Source organism: Typopeltis vanoorti, chromosome 10, assembly GCF_054136105.1.
Source record: "Typopeltis vanoorti isolate ZY-2024b chromosome 10, IOZ_Tvanoo_1.0, whole genome shotgun sequence".
NCBI lineage: Eukaryota > Metazoa > Arthropoda > Arachnida > Uropygi > Thelyphonidae > Typopeltis > Typopeltis vanoorti.
The window spans coordinates 91,998,494-92,015,887 of record NC_143558.1 but is presented as its reverse complement, the minus strand read 5'-3'; the positions used below and the strand labels follow the sequence as shown (position 1 = coordinate 92,015,887).

The 17,394-nt window shown below is 34.9% G+C and overlaps 1 protein-coding gene across 2 annotated transcripts in view; it reads right to left on the bottom strand.

Moving 5' to 3' along the window:
- The window catches only part of Rab3-GAP (Rab3 GTPase activating protein), a 732,105-nt gene that overhangs the window by 554,352 nt on the left and 160,359 nt on the right, over positions 1-17,394 (bottom strand). For both annotated transcript variants that reach the window (XM_090399255.1, XM_090399256.1), the window contains one exon: positions 5,974-6,072. In XM_090399255.1, coding sequence (XP_090255381.1) covers positions 5,974-6,072 — 99 coding nt within the window. The remainder of the gene's footprint in view (positions 1-5,973; positions 6,073-17,394) is intronic.

The window sequence follows — 17,394 nt, the reverse complement described above, 5'->3', positions numbered from 1 at the left end:
AAAAAATTTTAACAATTCACTCCTGATAATAATTTGAAAAAGGTTCAATAAGGAAGAAATTAAAAACTACAGACCTATAAGCCTACTCCCCACCATATATAAAGTCTTCACAAAAATTTTAAACAATACAATAAAGTCTAAATTTGCAGGAATGCAACCCTGTGAACAAGATGGATTTAGGAAGAATTACAATATTTTGGACCATATTCACATATTAAGACAACTTATTGAAAAATCAATTGAATACAACAATCCCTTATGTCTGGCCTACACAGATTACAAAAAAACATTTGATTCAGTTAAAACATCTGCAATTCTAAAAGCTCTTGAAACTCAGGGAACTGAGAAACCATATATTGAAATACTAAAACATATTTACAATAATACAGCTTCTGTAATTAAATTATATAAAAACAGTGAAAAGTTTCCAATATAAAAAGGCATCCAGCAAGGCGATACTATATCTTCCAAATTATTTACAGCTGTATTAGAGGAAATCTTTAGAAGCCTTGATTGGGAAACAAAAGGAATAAACATAAATGGAGAAATATAATGAATTTAGTTTAATCCTTTATCCCAGTGAGAGCAAACAAAGTTTGCGCCTGAAAATATCTTCAGGACTAAATAAAGTGTTGCACTATCTTATCCCAGTAAGTAGTGCAACACCAAGGCAACTCGTGGCAAAGGTGGAGCAAGCTACCAACACTCCTAACCCAGTATCTCCCATAATGCAAAACACATTTCCTATGTGGATATGTATATTGTTATGCATTAAGGGATTGGCCATCTACCCAGACTAGTTTCGACCTTTATTGAGGTCTCTTCAGTGGGAGCCAGGCCCAGAGCTGGAGATACCAGGCAGAACCAGTAGCAAGTCATCTTTACCTATAGGAGTTGCCAAAAGGTTTATCACCTTTTTTTTTTTAAATTACTCTGGATTTAGAGAAAGATGTTGAAAGTTTATTTATCACTAGGTTTGACTATAATGAATTTAGTTTAATCCTTTATCCCAGTGAGAGCAAACAAAGTTTGCGCCTGAAAATATCTTCAGGACTAAATAAAGTGTTGCACTATCTTATCCCAGTAAGTAGTGCAACACCAAGGCAACTCGTGGCAAAGGTGGAGCAAGCTACCAACACTCCTAACCCAGTATCTCCCATAATGCAAAACACATTTCCTATGTGGATATGTATATTGTTATGCATTAAGGGATTGGCCATCCACCCAGACTAGTTTCGACCTTTATTGAGGTCTCTTCAGTGGGAGCCAGGCCCAGAGCTGGAGATACCAGGCAGAACCAGTAGCAAGTCATCTTTACCTATAGGAGTTGCCAAAAGGTTTATCACCTTTTTTTTTTAAATTACTCTGGATTTAGAGAAAGATGTTGAAAGTTTATTTATCACTAGGTTTGATAAACTTTCAACATAAATGGAGAAAGGCTGCATCATCTGAAATTTGAAGATGATGTTGTCCTAATAGCAGATAATCTTGAAGATCTGGAAGAAAGGCTAAATCAGCTAAATGAAGCCTCCAGAGTAATTGGATTAAAAATAAATAAAGAAAAAACAGAAGTAATGATGAATAAATAAACACATAAACCAAAAAACTTTGACAGTTCTTTGGTTTATTACAATATAAACAAATAGAACAAGTTACCTCGTATGTATATTTGGGCCAGCTGATATCTTTTGAGCCTGCCAAATAAAAGAGAATGAACGAAGAATTCACCTTGGATAGATGGCGTATGCGAAAATGAGAGACATATTCAGAAGTGACATTCCTATGAGTCTAAAAAGGAAAGCTTTCGACCAGTGCTTACTTCCTGTCCTAACATATAGAAAAAAAACAAGGACTTGAACAGAAGCCCTAAACAAAAACCTGAGAACAAAACAACATTGAATGGAGAGAAGTATGCTAAAAATAACATTAAGAGACAGGAAGACAAATACCTGGATAAGATTTCGAACAGGTGTGATGGATATCATAAAATACATTAAACAGGTTAAGTGGAGATGGGTTAGCCATATTGCTAGATGCAATGATGGAAAATGGATGGACTATAAAAACAACAGAGTGGAGACCAATGGATGGAGCAAGACTGAGAAGAAGCTGGAGGGATGAATTGGAACAAGTTGCAGGAATGAGATGGATGGGAGAGGCAGAAAACCGAGTGGCCTGGAAAATCATGGGGGAGACCTTCATCCAGCAATGGACAGAACCAAAAGGTTGATGATGATGAAGAAGATATCAGACCCATGGTTATCCCCATTATGGTAAATATTGTATCAATCTTCTGTAAATTCCCAATTATGATATTATATTTATATTATAATATCATAATTATGATATTATAATTAGAAAGCTTTTTCACTTGGTTATAAATTAAATTTAACTTGCCAAGAAATTATACTCTTCTTTAATCTTGGATTGGGTGGTGGAGACGGAGAGTTGTAGAGTAAGTGTCCTCCCTCAATGAGTCTGGGACTCCCTGAAAGTGTCACGTAGTAATAATAATCCTTTATCCAAGTGTAAGCAAACTTCATGACTAAGCTACTTTGTGTGTGAAATCATTTTATACATATATATATCCTGTCAGTGGTCCTAACAGGCACTTAAGCACCCATGACATTTCCAAGTATTCTTGGACTTCGCAACCGTAACTCGAGGATAAGGTGGTTAGCCCTATGCTTCTCGGTGTGTTGTCTCCATAGGTTTAAATGAACCCTCTTTCCTTACCTCATTCAGAAATTCTTCTGTTTGCTGCATATAATCATTCAGATTTCATTCTTCTTCAACAACTTGCTTTACTTGGTGCAATAGGTAGAGCCAATCAATTTCACAGCGAAGATTGAGGGCATGGTGCACTTCATTCATTTTTGAGTTTTATAGTCTAAATTCTCCAACTCTAGCTGGGTCCATTCAACAATGCCTGCTGAATATCTTGGAACAGGTATGGCCCAGATGTTAATTGCTTTATCAAATTTCCAACGTTAAGCACTGACTTAGAGTTTTCTTAGCTGCCTTATGTATTCTCCTCTAGTTTTTTCTCTGATTTTATTGTGCAGAATTTCTGATGCTTCTAAAATTCCCAAATATTTGTAGCTATCTTAGAATTTTATTGGCTTGATTTTTTCGCCATTGAGCAATTCGATTTCATTCAGGCCTACAAACTTCCTTCTTGTTATTCTAACAATTACACATTTATCTAAGCCCAAATCACTGATATATCTTGACTGAATATGTGCACAGTATTAAGCAATGATCCAAGTTCATTCTCTGATTTTGTTATAGTTTCAGATCGTCCATGTGTAAAAGGTGAGATATCTTTGCACTCTTTGTTGTTTTTTTTTAAACACAGTTTGGTAGCCACGAGTAGTTTTATTTAAAATTCTAGTTAACAGGATCAATGACAAGATAAACAATAAAGGAGATAATGAGTCTCCTTGAAAAATACCCCTTTTTATGTTTACCTTCCCAATTTCTTCTCTATTCAGAATCAATATTATTTTATTATACATTTTCGCTAATACCGAATAGTTCTGTGCATTTTAAAATCCAACTATGAGGCACTGAATCAAACGCTTTTTTATAATCTATCCAGGCGATATGAAGGCTGGTTTTTCTACGTTTGCAATTTTCAAAATCATTTTATCAATCAGCAATTGGTCCTTTGTACTTTTCTAGTTTTTGCTGTTACCTTTTTGTTCAATTGGAAAAAAAAGAATTTGCTTTAAGATAGCTGTATATTTTGTCAGTTAGTATTTGTCATATAGCTTTTGTTAGCCTGTGAGTAGCTTAAAAGTTGTTGGCAGGCAGGTTATTGGTCAGAAGTTCTCTAGCTTTGGACCTTTTTCCTTTATGATTAAAACGTTTTTCTTTCTGTGAGCCACTCTTGTTTGCTCTGTCCTTCTAAAGCATCGTTAAATTGGTTAGCAAGTCTTTCGTGTAAGCCTGATATTTCAGCCAGTAGCCCTGTAATTCTTCCATTCCGGGTGTTGACCAATTTTTTTTTTTTATCCTTTTAGCTTGCTTTTGTACTATTTCAGTTGTTATTTTCACTTGGTCCATTTGGTCGTAATTTGTTCAATCCGCTTTGCCTTATTATTATGCCTTTTAGGGTTGTCCCATAGGTTTTGCCCAAAAATTAAAGTGTATTTTATTTGTAGTATTTATATTTTCTTTAAAATTATCATTCCTGCAGCTATCAGTTTTCTTGTAAAATTCAATATGAAACGTTGAATTTTGCTTGTACTGTTCAATGCATGCACTGTATCTTCCTGTTTTCTTATTTTCTAAAAGTTTCAAAATAAAGTAATTCTAAGGCTATAAAAAAATTATATAATCTTTGGCATAAATTGCCTTAGTAATTTTTGGCTTATGCTGATTAACTAAAGCTACAAGGCCAGTACGTAATGTGTTAATTGCATATTTCTATAGTTTTTGTTCTGTTTTGGGAGGTAAAAACTCTACTACCCTGATATGATATCAGATAGCTCATTCCAACCAAATAGTCCTAATTATCATTATCGTAAATTTCCTGATACGTTTCCTCAAGGGACGTCCATGCTACTATGACACCATACATGATTAAGTATACTTATTATTAATCTCCTATCAACAATTTTCCTCCAAATTACAAATTGGTCTATTACTTGTCACAACACCAATACTTTCATATTTAACATTTCGTTCTTCTAAGGCAACTAAGACTGAATCATGAATCAATCCACCTAATCCTCAGTCTTCTTCTGGGTCTCTTTCCTGCCATCACTGTTCTGCTAACCTTTCTTCATTCTTTCTATTTAAGTGGCCATACAACCTTAGATTAGCAATGCTCACACATTCTCAAATACTAACAATGTCAAGTTCCTTTTTTTTAATAGCTTCGTTTTTAATATAAGTCTGCCAATGATGCCATACATTCACTCTAATAATTGTTGATAATTCTATTTTTTTGACCACCGACTTCAATAATAAAATTAGACTGGGATATATTGGCTGAAGAATTTAATAACACATTTAGTCGACTAGTTTCGCCAACTTGTATGCCTAGACGAAGCCAACAGTCAAGTTGGCGAAACTAGCCAGCTAAATGTGTTATTAAATTCTTTGGGCAATATATATTGATCTAATTTTATTATTGAATCTAATAATTGTTCACAGAACTTTCACATCTGTAGTCTCTAGTCTTTGATTAAGTGCTTTATTTCTACATATATGAAACTTTCAGTTCCAACTCTCAGATCCATTTCTTAAAACTGATTCGAACTCTGCCTTGTATACTGCTAGTTTCGTGTTATGGCTAATTTCTCTCTTATTCCATATAAATTTATTCAACTGGCTCCCAACCATACCAAGTCTTTCCAACTGAAATGTAAACAGCAAATGTAACTTCGTTCTCATGACTGAATTATCTCATGAAGAGTTTTAGCATTTTGATAGCACTGTATCAAATTCATTTTTTTCTCTTGTCAGTGGAAATCTTGATAAAATGCAAATATATGGAATCTTCAGTTTTTGTCTTGTAAGTGGTGCAATGCCTAGATAACATATTGCAGGTCATATAACATCTTAAATTATTAATTACTTTTGACACTTTTAAATTTTAAAACTATAAACATTTTTTATCTATGCAGTATATGTGTGTGTTTAAAATTTACTTATCTTACCTTTAACTTTTCATATGGTAACTTTTTTTTGCTGACAAAACATTTTAATTATGCAAAAAAGATTTGAAATGAGCATAAAATTGTCAATGTAATTATTATCAAGAAATCTGTAGAAAGTAAAGAAAGTAAATTATATGAAATGGTGAAAAATATATTTGAATGTGAAAAGTACATCAAAAGGACATTCAGCTTTGAACACCTTTGTAAACTGCATTCAGTATGCAGTTATCTAATTTTAAAATTTTCACTTTAAAACAATGATTAAATCAACTTCATTTTAAAGGAAATATATTAACTTACATACCAGTAGCTTCACAATCTACAATCTTATCAGATTCCTGAAAACTAAACTTCTTATATGCCAGTGGAGGTGGTTGAAACATTTCAGCTCGTCCAGCTGCAGCTGACAGAACAAATATATATAATTAAAATGCAGATTATATCAAAATATTGAAACATTTATATATAGATAACATTTGCATTAACAACTTGTAATCCCAGTTCTGCCCCCCCTCCCCCATGGATTGCAATCTATGGAGTAAACTGCAGGAAGAATATGCCAAAAAACAGAAAGTAAAAGAAAGAAGAGAAATACTGGTTTGCTATGACATTTCAAAGTAATGCACATTTCAAGGTAGAGTTAGTCACTCTGGTCAATATCATGAAAAAAGTGGAGAGATTATGGTAGTTTGCTCTATTGTTATGTGACTCACTCATGAAAGGCTGTAATCCTATAATACATCAGAACAATGGCTGGACTAAGGTTTTTTTTTTTAACACACACACACACACACACACACACACACACACACACACACACACACACACACATAATATCAACAAAGAGCCTCCATAACTCACTTGGTATAGAAAAAGCCCATTGTCAGAAAGACATGGGTTCAATTCTCATCCAAGATGTGAGAGGAACCTTTATCTGGTCTTTTTTGACTAAAGGTGAGTTAGCCGGTCTCATACAAAGTAGGATATTTTTTTCACCTGGAAACTCAGGTTTTTCATCCCTCAGAACAGGCAAACCAGCCCTGTGAACACATACGCATCTACAGACATAAAATACATTCTTTTCCCAACGCCAGGCCAGTTGGGGTTGCTTAAAGTTGCAGTATGTAATAGCAGACCCTGTACCTGCAGGATAAAAATGCTAGAAAGAAGAAGAAATATCATCAGCTTTCTTCAGTCTAATGCTGACGAATGCCTCTCCATGCTTCTAATTTGGCTAATCATGTGCATCTCTCTCCATCATAAATGTCCATAACATCTTGTTATATGTAAGCCTGATCTAGCACTATGAAACTTTCTGAAGCCACTATGGGCCTCCAAAAAGCAGTATAGCAGTCTCACATCAGATGATGAAATCCATCTAAAGACACTAACAAACATCCATACCCACAACAGGATTCAAATGTGCAGCCTGCTAGTTGCATAGCAGGTATATGCCATGTACTTGGCCAACCAGACCAATTAAATAGCATCCATGAAAGTATTCCAACACAAAAGCCATATGGCTCTGCAATAGTGTGGAATGAATCAGCATAAGAAAGAGATTATCAATTAGCTGAACTTCTATATTTTGAAAAGAATCAAGGAATTTAAGGCACACTAACCCAAAACAGGAAGACCTAGTTACAAAGTGAGCAGTGTTCTGTAACTTAGAGTGGATTATTTATACATAATGCTGAGAAAGATGCAATGAAGTCAATGCATCTGATAATACAATGCATGTTTTTAAAACTAGGTTTCTGTTCTGTAGAAGTAGATTTTCTAGTGGGTTGAGGAAGACGTGGGACTGGCTATTTCTTCAGACAACAAGAAAGATGCTATAATGATAAAAACTGCAGTGGTACTATATAATATTATTTGCCTTAGTATTCCATAATGCAAAGCACACATCCTTTTCGGCATGTATAATGCTGCGCATTATGGGAAGAGCCACTACCCAGACAAGTTTCAACCTTTATTGAGGTCTTATCAGTGAGAGCCAGACCCAGAAGAGATACCAAGTAATGCAGGAAATCATTACTTGGTATCTCTACATATACAAATCATTACATAATACAAGTAGTGAAAAGCCTAATCGTGAATATACTTCACATGAAACTTTGTTTGCTTATACTTTGATAAAGGATTAAACAATAATATAATTTCTTGGCATCTTTAAATTTCATTTATAACCAAGTGAAAAAACTTTCAACAACTAACTTTTTAGAGATTGAGGGGCACATTAATCTCCACTTCTAGCCAATCAGAGATAGCTGGCCCAAGACTATCACTAATTTTAAATGGCTCTGGTGAGGAGAGGCAGGTAAGTGCTGCTATCTTGTAGTCTCTAACACAATATATTGTCTGAAATATTGTGGCTTTTGTGGTTAATATTCTTGAGTTTAATGAACAAAAAGCTGGAGTTTCATTGGCCTAATGTTAGGTTTATTAAAATTGCTAGTTCTCATCAAAGACCATGAAATCTAACTTTGGAACTTTTTTTAGTGTTAAATTTAATTATTTGGCTATGAAATAAATATGGATTTATAATCTCCTTCATTTCTATAAGAAATGTAAATCATACTACTTTCCTGCAATATGAGAAATCAAGTCTTGTGATACAAACTCCCTAAAATACAAAGAGTACTGGTCCTTCAAGGACTAGATATGGCTGGAAGAAGAATATTCATCCATAGATTGAAATTTAAATCGGAGAGACTTCAGAAGTACTTTGCAGAGTGTATAAGGAACATTTTTAATTTAATCAATAATGATGAAAATCAACAGAACAATGCTCAACTATGGCACTAAAGTTGTAAACTGGGCATCAATATTTGTAGAAAATAGTGTAAAAAGGGGTGCTTAAGGGTCAAAGCTGTATAACTGAGAGGAGACCTCCACATAGCCTTTAAAGGAATGCGGAGAACTGACCAGGGCTTCTGACCTAATGTCCAATCCCCACCTTCTCATGGTGCACCCTGTTGGGTATCTACTTTGATACTGAACGAACGAGGATGGGCTGGCAATTTGGGATTTAGCCGACCAAATTGTATTCTTATTGGTTAAACCAAAATAAAAAATGATGGTACAGCATGACAAAATTTCATGCTGGCTGGGGCGTCGCCCGGTTAAACAAGGCCCCCGTTGTTTTCGCCAGGGAACCAGGGCGAACAGCAAAAAGTTAGCTACTGGAACAAATCTGAAAACAAACCCCAACTCAACATCACCAGAGTTAAAGATCGGTATAGTTCGCCCACCACTTCTAGGTCCCTTCTTGGCTTTGTGCCAAGAATAGTCGATTCATGCTGAAGGGGAAAAAGAAATGAAGGATGTACGAATTGGTCGCCAACATGCGAAATCACGTGCTTTCTTGTCTGTCGCTGTACTAGTACTAGCTTGATTTTTGTTGTTCTCTTTTTGCATTATTTTTTTGTTATTAATTTGTATGATGGATCCAGTACAGTCAACAAGTTCTATTGTTACACGTTTCAGTAGCTCTTGCAAAAGAATATTGAATAATGTGCCGACATTCTGCGAAAAAGAATCGTCAGAGGGCCGTCTTCTTGTTCCCCTTTCTTAAGTCATAAAACGTGCAAGTGCAATTGCGGGCGTATCGGGGTCGAATGTTAAAAGAATTCGTAGGGAATCAAAAGGTGAAGGTAAGCCAAAATTTAAATCTCCTAAAAATAAAAAAAGCGCCAGAGTAAAGAAAACCATCGAAACCGTAGCTTTGAATGATTTTGATGTAGACGTTATAAGAAGAGCTATTCACGAATTTTACGTATTCGAGAAAAGAGTGCCAACTGTTCCGAAATTGATTCCTGTGCTTAAAGAAAAAATTAATTTTCCTTGGAAAAGAGAAACTTTAAGGAAAATACTTCATGAAATCGGATTTTGTTTTAAAAAGTCCCAGAATAAAAGGAAACTTATCATGGAGCGAAGTGACATTATTTTATGTAGAACGGAGTATTTGCACCTATTAACACTCTACGTACATTTTTCCAACTGTTATACAAGCAAAATAGTTACACTTTAAAAACAGCAATGTTCGTAAAAGAAAAGCTAAATTTTCCGACCTGTAATAATAAACAAACTCAGTTTGTTTATTATTACATCCCAGAAGACAGACTGATTACCCTATTATCGGAATGGATTCTCCTTTTTCTGACATGCGCAGTAGTTTCGAGGGACCTCAAATCGGTGGGCGAACTATAGAATCAACGTAAGCCTGAATGACAAAGAAATGGAGCTAGCTGAGGAATTAGATAAGTACCAGATCGACATAATAGCGGTGACTGAAACAAAAAAGACCAAAACTGGTGAGATCTTTCTGAGCAATAAATACAAAATGTTATATTCAGGCAATGACAATCAAGGAAAAGAAGGAGTAGACATAGTATTCAACACAAAATACGAGGCTAATCTTCTTGAATGGCAGTCAGTCTGAAGTAGAGTAATGTGGGCAAATATGAGAATGGGGAACTGGACAATGAGACTTATTTGTGCCTATGGTCCCACAGAAGGTTCTACTAAGGTAGAAGTGGAGGAATTTTTTGACGCTTTAGAAAAAGCAACTGACAGAATGAAAAAGGAAAAGTTGGTCCTTGTTGGGAATCTAAATAGCAGAGTAGGAAATAATTGTGAGACATATAAAAATATTTTGGGAAAATTTGGAGAAAAGAGCAAAGCTAATAATAATGGCAAATATCTGTTGGATTTCTGCTCAGGACATGGACTGGTTATTACTAACACCATGTTCCAACATAAAAATGTGCACAAATTCCCATGGAGAGAAGAGGCTAGGAATAAGAAAAGTCTCATTGACTATGTTATTGTTGATAGTGGTGTTTTCTCCATGGTGCAGGACACCAGAGTGTACAGAGGATTTGAAATTGGAAGTGATCACTATTTAGTCTTGAGCAGGATAAAATTGAATTTCATATTGAAAAGAATAACATGTAAGAAAGTTTTAAAGCGGATAAAAGTTGAGCAGCTCTCAGATGTGAACTGTAGACTAAAATACAGAAAGATTATTGAAAAGAAAATGAAAGAGTTTGAGAACAGGAATCAAACCTTGGAGATTCAGTGGCAAACTCTGAAGAAAACATTGATTGATTCTGCCAGAGAGGCATGTGGTGAGGTTGTCTGTAAGGATAAAAAAAATCAGAACTCCCTGGTGGACACAGGAAGTTAAAGAGGCAGTGAAGGAAAAGAAGAAAGCATATCAAAAGTTCCTGTCAAATAAGTCAGCTTGTGCTCTTAGAGAATATAGAGACAAATGCAAGAATGCTAAACACTGTGTAAAACTAGCTAAACAAAAGTCATGGGAGGACTTTGACAAGAATATAGAAAATAAATATCAAGTAGGTGGCAAAATATTCTGGAGGTTGTTGAAGAAGCTTAGGAATGGAGGAAAGAGTGCTGTAAAAGGAGTTAGAGATGATAAAGGTGACATGAAAACAGGAGAAAAAGATATCCTTGAAGTATGGAGTAATTACTTTGAAAAACTGCTAAATGAAACAAGCAGTGATGACAGCACAGTGATAAAAAACACTGACCAGGCATGCAGTCAGGAATACATATCCATACTTGAAGTAGAAAAAGCCATCAAAGACTTGAAATGTGGAAAGGCAGCAGGAGTAGATGATATTCGACCAGAAATGCTGAAGTATGGTGGTATAAAAGTCTTACAGTGGCTGTACTGCATAGTTCAGAAAGCCTGGACAGAGGGACGAATTCCTGATGACTGGAGTAGAGCTCTCATAGTACCCATATATAAAAAGGGAAATAAAACTGAATGTGAGAATTACAGAGGTATTTCCCTACTGAGTGTTCCTGGCAAGATCTATGCAAGTATACTCGAGAAACAGTTGAGAAGAATTGTGGAAGAAAAGCTTGGTGAAGAACAAGCTGGATTCAGGCCAAATAGAGGCTGTCAGGATCAGATCTTCACTTTACGACAAATAGTCGAGAAAGCATGGGAATATAACAAAGATCTGTATTTAAATTTTGTTGATTTGGAAAAGGGATATGACAAGGTGCCAAGAGAGAAGCTATTCAATACGCTGCAGTTATATGGTGTCAATGGGGCATTATATCAAGCAATACTTAGTCTTTATTTGAGTTGTAAGTCAGCAGTTAGAATTGAAGTACAGGAAGATGGTTTAATGTTAAATCTGGTGTGAGACAAGGATGTACATTATCCCCTCTGTTATTCATTATCTATATGGATCACATTATGAAGGAAAGTGGTATTAAACCTGATATCAAAATTGGAGATGTTAATGTCAGCTCTTTGCTTTATGCGGATGATGTTATACTTCTAAATAAATCCGCTACAAGTCTGCAAGATTCTCTGACTAAATTGAATAGCTGTTGTAATAGATATGGTATGAAGGTCAGCAATAAAAAGACAAAGACAATGAAAATAGGCAGAATCATTGAAAATGTCAACTGTGTTGTGAATGGAGAACCTGTGAAACAAGTAAAACATTTCACCTACTTAGGCACGATTTTTACTGAAGATGGTAAATTAAATATAGAAATAGACAACAGAATCAGCAAAGCTGGTATGGTGGGAAGTCAATTGAATAAATTCATATGGAATAAGAAAGAAATTAGTCGGAACACTAAATTAGCTGTATACAAGACAGTATTCAAACCAGTTTTAACTTATGGATCTGAGAGCTGGGTCAGAAGTAAAACACTTGACCAAAGACTAGAGACCGCAGATATGAGAGTCCTGAGAAAGATTAGAGGCATTAACAGATGGCATCAATGGCAATATCATATTAAAAATGAGGTTATTAGGAAAGAACTTGACATTGTCAGCATCCAGGAATGCGTTAGCAGAGCTAATCTCAGGTGGTATGGTCACTTAAATAGAATGGGAGAGGAAAGATTAGCAATACAAGTGTTCTCTGCCAGGTTGGCAGGAAAACGACCCAGAGGAAGACCAAGATATAGGTGGATTGATACGGTACAAAGTGCCTTAGACGATAGAAATATAAGATCTGATAATGTTGGAGTCTTGACAAGTAACAGACTGATTTGGAGGAAAATTGTAGATAGGAAGTTAGTAATGATGTAATTTTTTCATGTAGTACTGTCATATCCTGTACACCCCTTGAGGGTACATGGCAGGAATTTGATGATGATGAAAATAGTGCCTTAAGTGTAAATGCAATTGTGCAGCTGTTTATTGTAATATCGTTAAAATATCAATGAAGTACTGATGAAACTGGACATTCCATAAAATATAGTAACCTAGTGTGTTTTCATGCAAAAAACCTAAATTATGTCAAGTAAGCAAACAAAATATCAAATAAAACTTTCTTTAATAACATAGGACACAGAGTATAAATAGTAATATAATATGAAATTTGGTCTTGAAAACTCCTGTTGGACCTAAATCCATCCTTCCGATTTATTTTTGAAGAAGCATATTCAGGTATTCTCGCATAAAATTTGGACAGGATATTTATTCAATAAGAGAAATCGTCCTACCCACTCTTTTTTTTTTTTTTTGTAGTCTTGTACAATAACTATTCTGATTATAAAATTTTATACCTCTGTAATTAAGAATTATTTCAATCAAAATACTCTGTCTTTTCTCATTTCAGGTTTCTAATTTTTATCACTAAGTTTGATATATACTTGTGACTGCATTCCTCTTCTTCTTAGAAACAGTTTTACAATGGTAACTACATCTAAACTCTATTAATCCAAGACATTCTTAGTTTAATTTTGATATTTTCTTAAATGTTACCTTCTCACAGCATAAGAGGATTTCAGAGCAGAAATTGGGTGGTAGGTTTTCTCTGTACATTTCCCCCCTTCCCAAGAAAACCAGTTTTAGAAGCATTGTATGTAGGGTCCCCCCCTCCTTTAAAAAAATTCACTACAATGAACTATTTTTTGCTTTAGCAAATATAGCTGAGGCCATATACTTCTATAAAGTACAGCTAATTCTCTATTTACATGGCTTTTTTTTTTTTAACACGATTTCGAAATAACACGGTTCAGAAAACAAAAGCAATTCTATTTTTACATGGTATATTTTGATTTAACACAGTTCAAATGGTGCTTATTTTTAAAATTTCTGTTTGAATTCAGTTCTGTTAAAAAGGATATTTCCATTATAATTATCATTTCCTAGAATAAAGCTGTATAACTGAGAGGAGACCTCCTCATAGCCTTTAAAGGAATGCGGAGAACCGACCAGGACTTCTGACCTAATGTCCAATCCTCACTTTCTCGTGGTGCGCCCCGTTGGATATTTACCTGGATGCTAAATAAATGAGGATGGGCTGGCAATTTGGGATTTAGCTGACCAAATTGTATTCTTATTGGCTTAAACCAAAATACAAAATGATGATACAACATGACAAAATTTCATGCTGGTTGGTGCGTCGCCTGGTTAAACAAGGCCCCCGTTGTTTTTGCCAGGTAATCCAGGGCGAACAACGAAAAGTCAGCTACCGGAACAAATTTGAAAACACACCCCAACTCAACATCACCAGAGTTAAAGATCGGTACTATCAACATAAGAAGTCTGAATGGCAAAGAAATGGAGATAGCTGAGGAATTAGATAAATACCAGATTGACATAATAGGGGTGACTGAAACAAAAAAGAGACAAAAATGGGTGAGATCTTTCTGAGCAATAAATACAAAATGTTACATTCAGGCAATGACAATCAAGGAAAAGAAGGAATAGCCATAGTATTCAACACTAAATACGAGGCTAATCTTGAACGGCAGGCAATCTCACGTAGAGTGATGTGGGAAAATATCAGAATGGGGAACTGGACAATGAGACTCATTGTGCCCATGGTCCCACAGAAGGTTCTACTAAGGTAGAAGTGGATGAATTTATTGAGGCTTCAGAGAAAGCAACTGACACAATGAAAAAGGAAAAGTTGGTCCTTGTTGGGGATCTAAATCACAGAGTAGGAAATGATTGTGAGACATACAAAAATATTTTCGGAAAATTTGGAGAAAAGAGCAAAGGACATGGACTGGTTATTACTAACACCATGTTCCAACATAAAAATATGCACAAATTCACATGGAGAGTAGAGGCAAGGAATAAGAAAAGTCTTGATGACTATGTTATTGTTGATAGTAATGTTTTCTCCCTGGTGCAGGACACCAGAGTGTACAGAGGATTTGAAATTGAAAGTGACCACTATTAAGTCTTCAGCATGATAAATTTGAATTTCGTATTGAAAAGAACAACACGTAAGAAAGTTTTAAAGCGAATAAAAGTTCAGCAGCTCTCAAATGTGAACTGTAGACTAAAATACACAGAGATTATTCAAGGAAAAAATGAAAGAGTTTGAAAACAGGAACCAAACCTTGGAGATTCAGTGGCAAGCCTTGAAGAAAACCCTGACTGATTCAGCCAGACAGGCATGTGGTGAGGTTGTCTGCAGGTATAGAAAAATCAGAACTCCATGGGGGACACAGGAAGTTCAAGAGGAGGTGAAGGAAAAGAAGCTCTTATAGAATACAGAAACACATGTAAGAAAGTGAAACAGCGTGTAAAACTAGCTAAACAAAATCAGAAATACATTTCTGACTAAAAAAAAGTCAGAAATATATATCCATACTTGAAGTAGAAAAAGCCATCAAAGGCCTGAAATGTGGAAAGGCAGCAGGAGTAGATGATATTCGACCAGAAATGCTGAAGTATGATGGTATAAAAGTCTTACATGGCTGCACTGCATACTTCAGATGGCCTGGACAGAGGGACAAATTCCCGATGATTGGAGTAGAGCTCTCATAGTACCCATATATAAAAAGGGAAATAAAACTGAATGTGAGAATTACAGAGGAAATACAGAGGTATTTCCCTACTGAGTTCCTGTTAAGGTTTATGCAAGTATACTTGAGAAACGGTTGAGAAGAATTGTGAAAGAAAAGCTTGGTGAAGAACAAGCTGAATTCAGGCCAAATAGAGGCTGTCAGGATCAGATCTTCACTTTATGACACATAGTTGAAAAATCATGGGAATATAACAAAGATCTGTATTTAAGTTTTGTCGATCTGGAAAAGGCATATGACAAGGTGCCAAGAGAGAAGCTATTCAATATGCTGCAGTTATATGGTGTCAGTGGGGCATTATATCAGCAATACTTAGTCTTTATTTGAGTTATATGTCAGCAGTTAGAATTGAAGGAAGTAAAGGAAGATGGTTTAATGTTAAATCTGCTGTGAGACAATATATTATCCCCCCCCCTGTTATTCATTATCTATATAGATCACATGATGAAGGCAAGTGGTATTAAACATGATATCAGATTGGAACTGTTAATGTCAGCTCTTTGCTTCATGCAGATGATGTTATACTTCTAAATAACTCCGCTACAGGTCTGCAAGATTCCCTGACTAAATTGAATAACTGCGTAATAGATATGGTATGAAGGTCAGCAATAAAAAGACAGAGACATTGAAAATAGGTAGAATCATTGAAAAATGTCAACTGTGTTGTGAACGGAGAACCTGTGGAACAAGTGAAACATTTCAGCTACTTAGGCATGATTTTTACTGAAGATGGTAAATTAAATATGGAAATAGACAACAGAATCAACAAAGTTGGTATGGTAGTGTTAATACTTAATGAATTTATTTATCCTGTAGGCGACTGCGCCATTGTTAATATTTAATGAATTTATCCTATAATATGTGCCATTGTTATTTATTTAATGAATTTATCCTGTCCTATATAGGCTGCCTCATTGTTATTTATAATGTGTATTATAAATAATATTTCATTTACTAACAATTATTTTTATTTTTGACTCCGAGTGTCCCTATATGTTATTATATTTGCACAAAGAGTTCACTCCAATTGGTGCAATGACTTTAGCTCACTCTTTCAGAATCCAACTAATCATTGACTCAATACCAAGTACAAAATAAACACATTTAATAAAACTTAAAACAATATATATACACTTCTAGTAAAAATACATAACTACAATTACAGATTATATGGATCCAAGGCCTTATTAAAAAAATATAAACTTACTCTTATGACTAAACACTTTTTTCTTTCACAATCAAAAAAAAATGTTCATAGTCTTTTTCTTTTCCTGTTAAGGCTCTTTCCAGAAGTTACAAGGTTCTGTACTTCATTTTTTAGGATCCCTTTAAAATTCTCTTTTTACTGCCTCACACAAAACAAAATCAAGCTCCTTCCTACTTGAATATATCTTGGCCAGTTTATAAAAACTTAGTTTCAAGATTTCCCTTTTATTCTTTACTTATTCCTTCTTGAAACATATTATTTCCACTATTCCTTTTTCGGAATACAATATGAAATTTCCTTTTGACTGCCGCACACAAAAAATCAAGTTCCTCCCAACTTGAATATTCCTCGGCCAGTTTATAAAAACTTAGTTTCAAGATTTCCTTTTTCTTCTGTACTTATTCCTTCTTGAAACATATTATTTCCACTATTCCTTTTTCGGAATACAATATGAAATTTCCTTTTAACTGCCGCACACAAAAAATCAAGTTCCTCCCAACTTGAATATTCCTCGGCCAGTTTATAAAAACTTAGTTTCAAGATTTCCTTTTTCTTCTGTACTTATTCCTTCTTGAAACATATTATTTCCACTATTCCTTTTTCGGAATACAATATGAAATTTCCTTTTGACTGCCGCACACAAAAAATCAAGTTCCTCCCAACTTGAATATTCCTCGGCCAGTTTATAAAAAC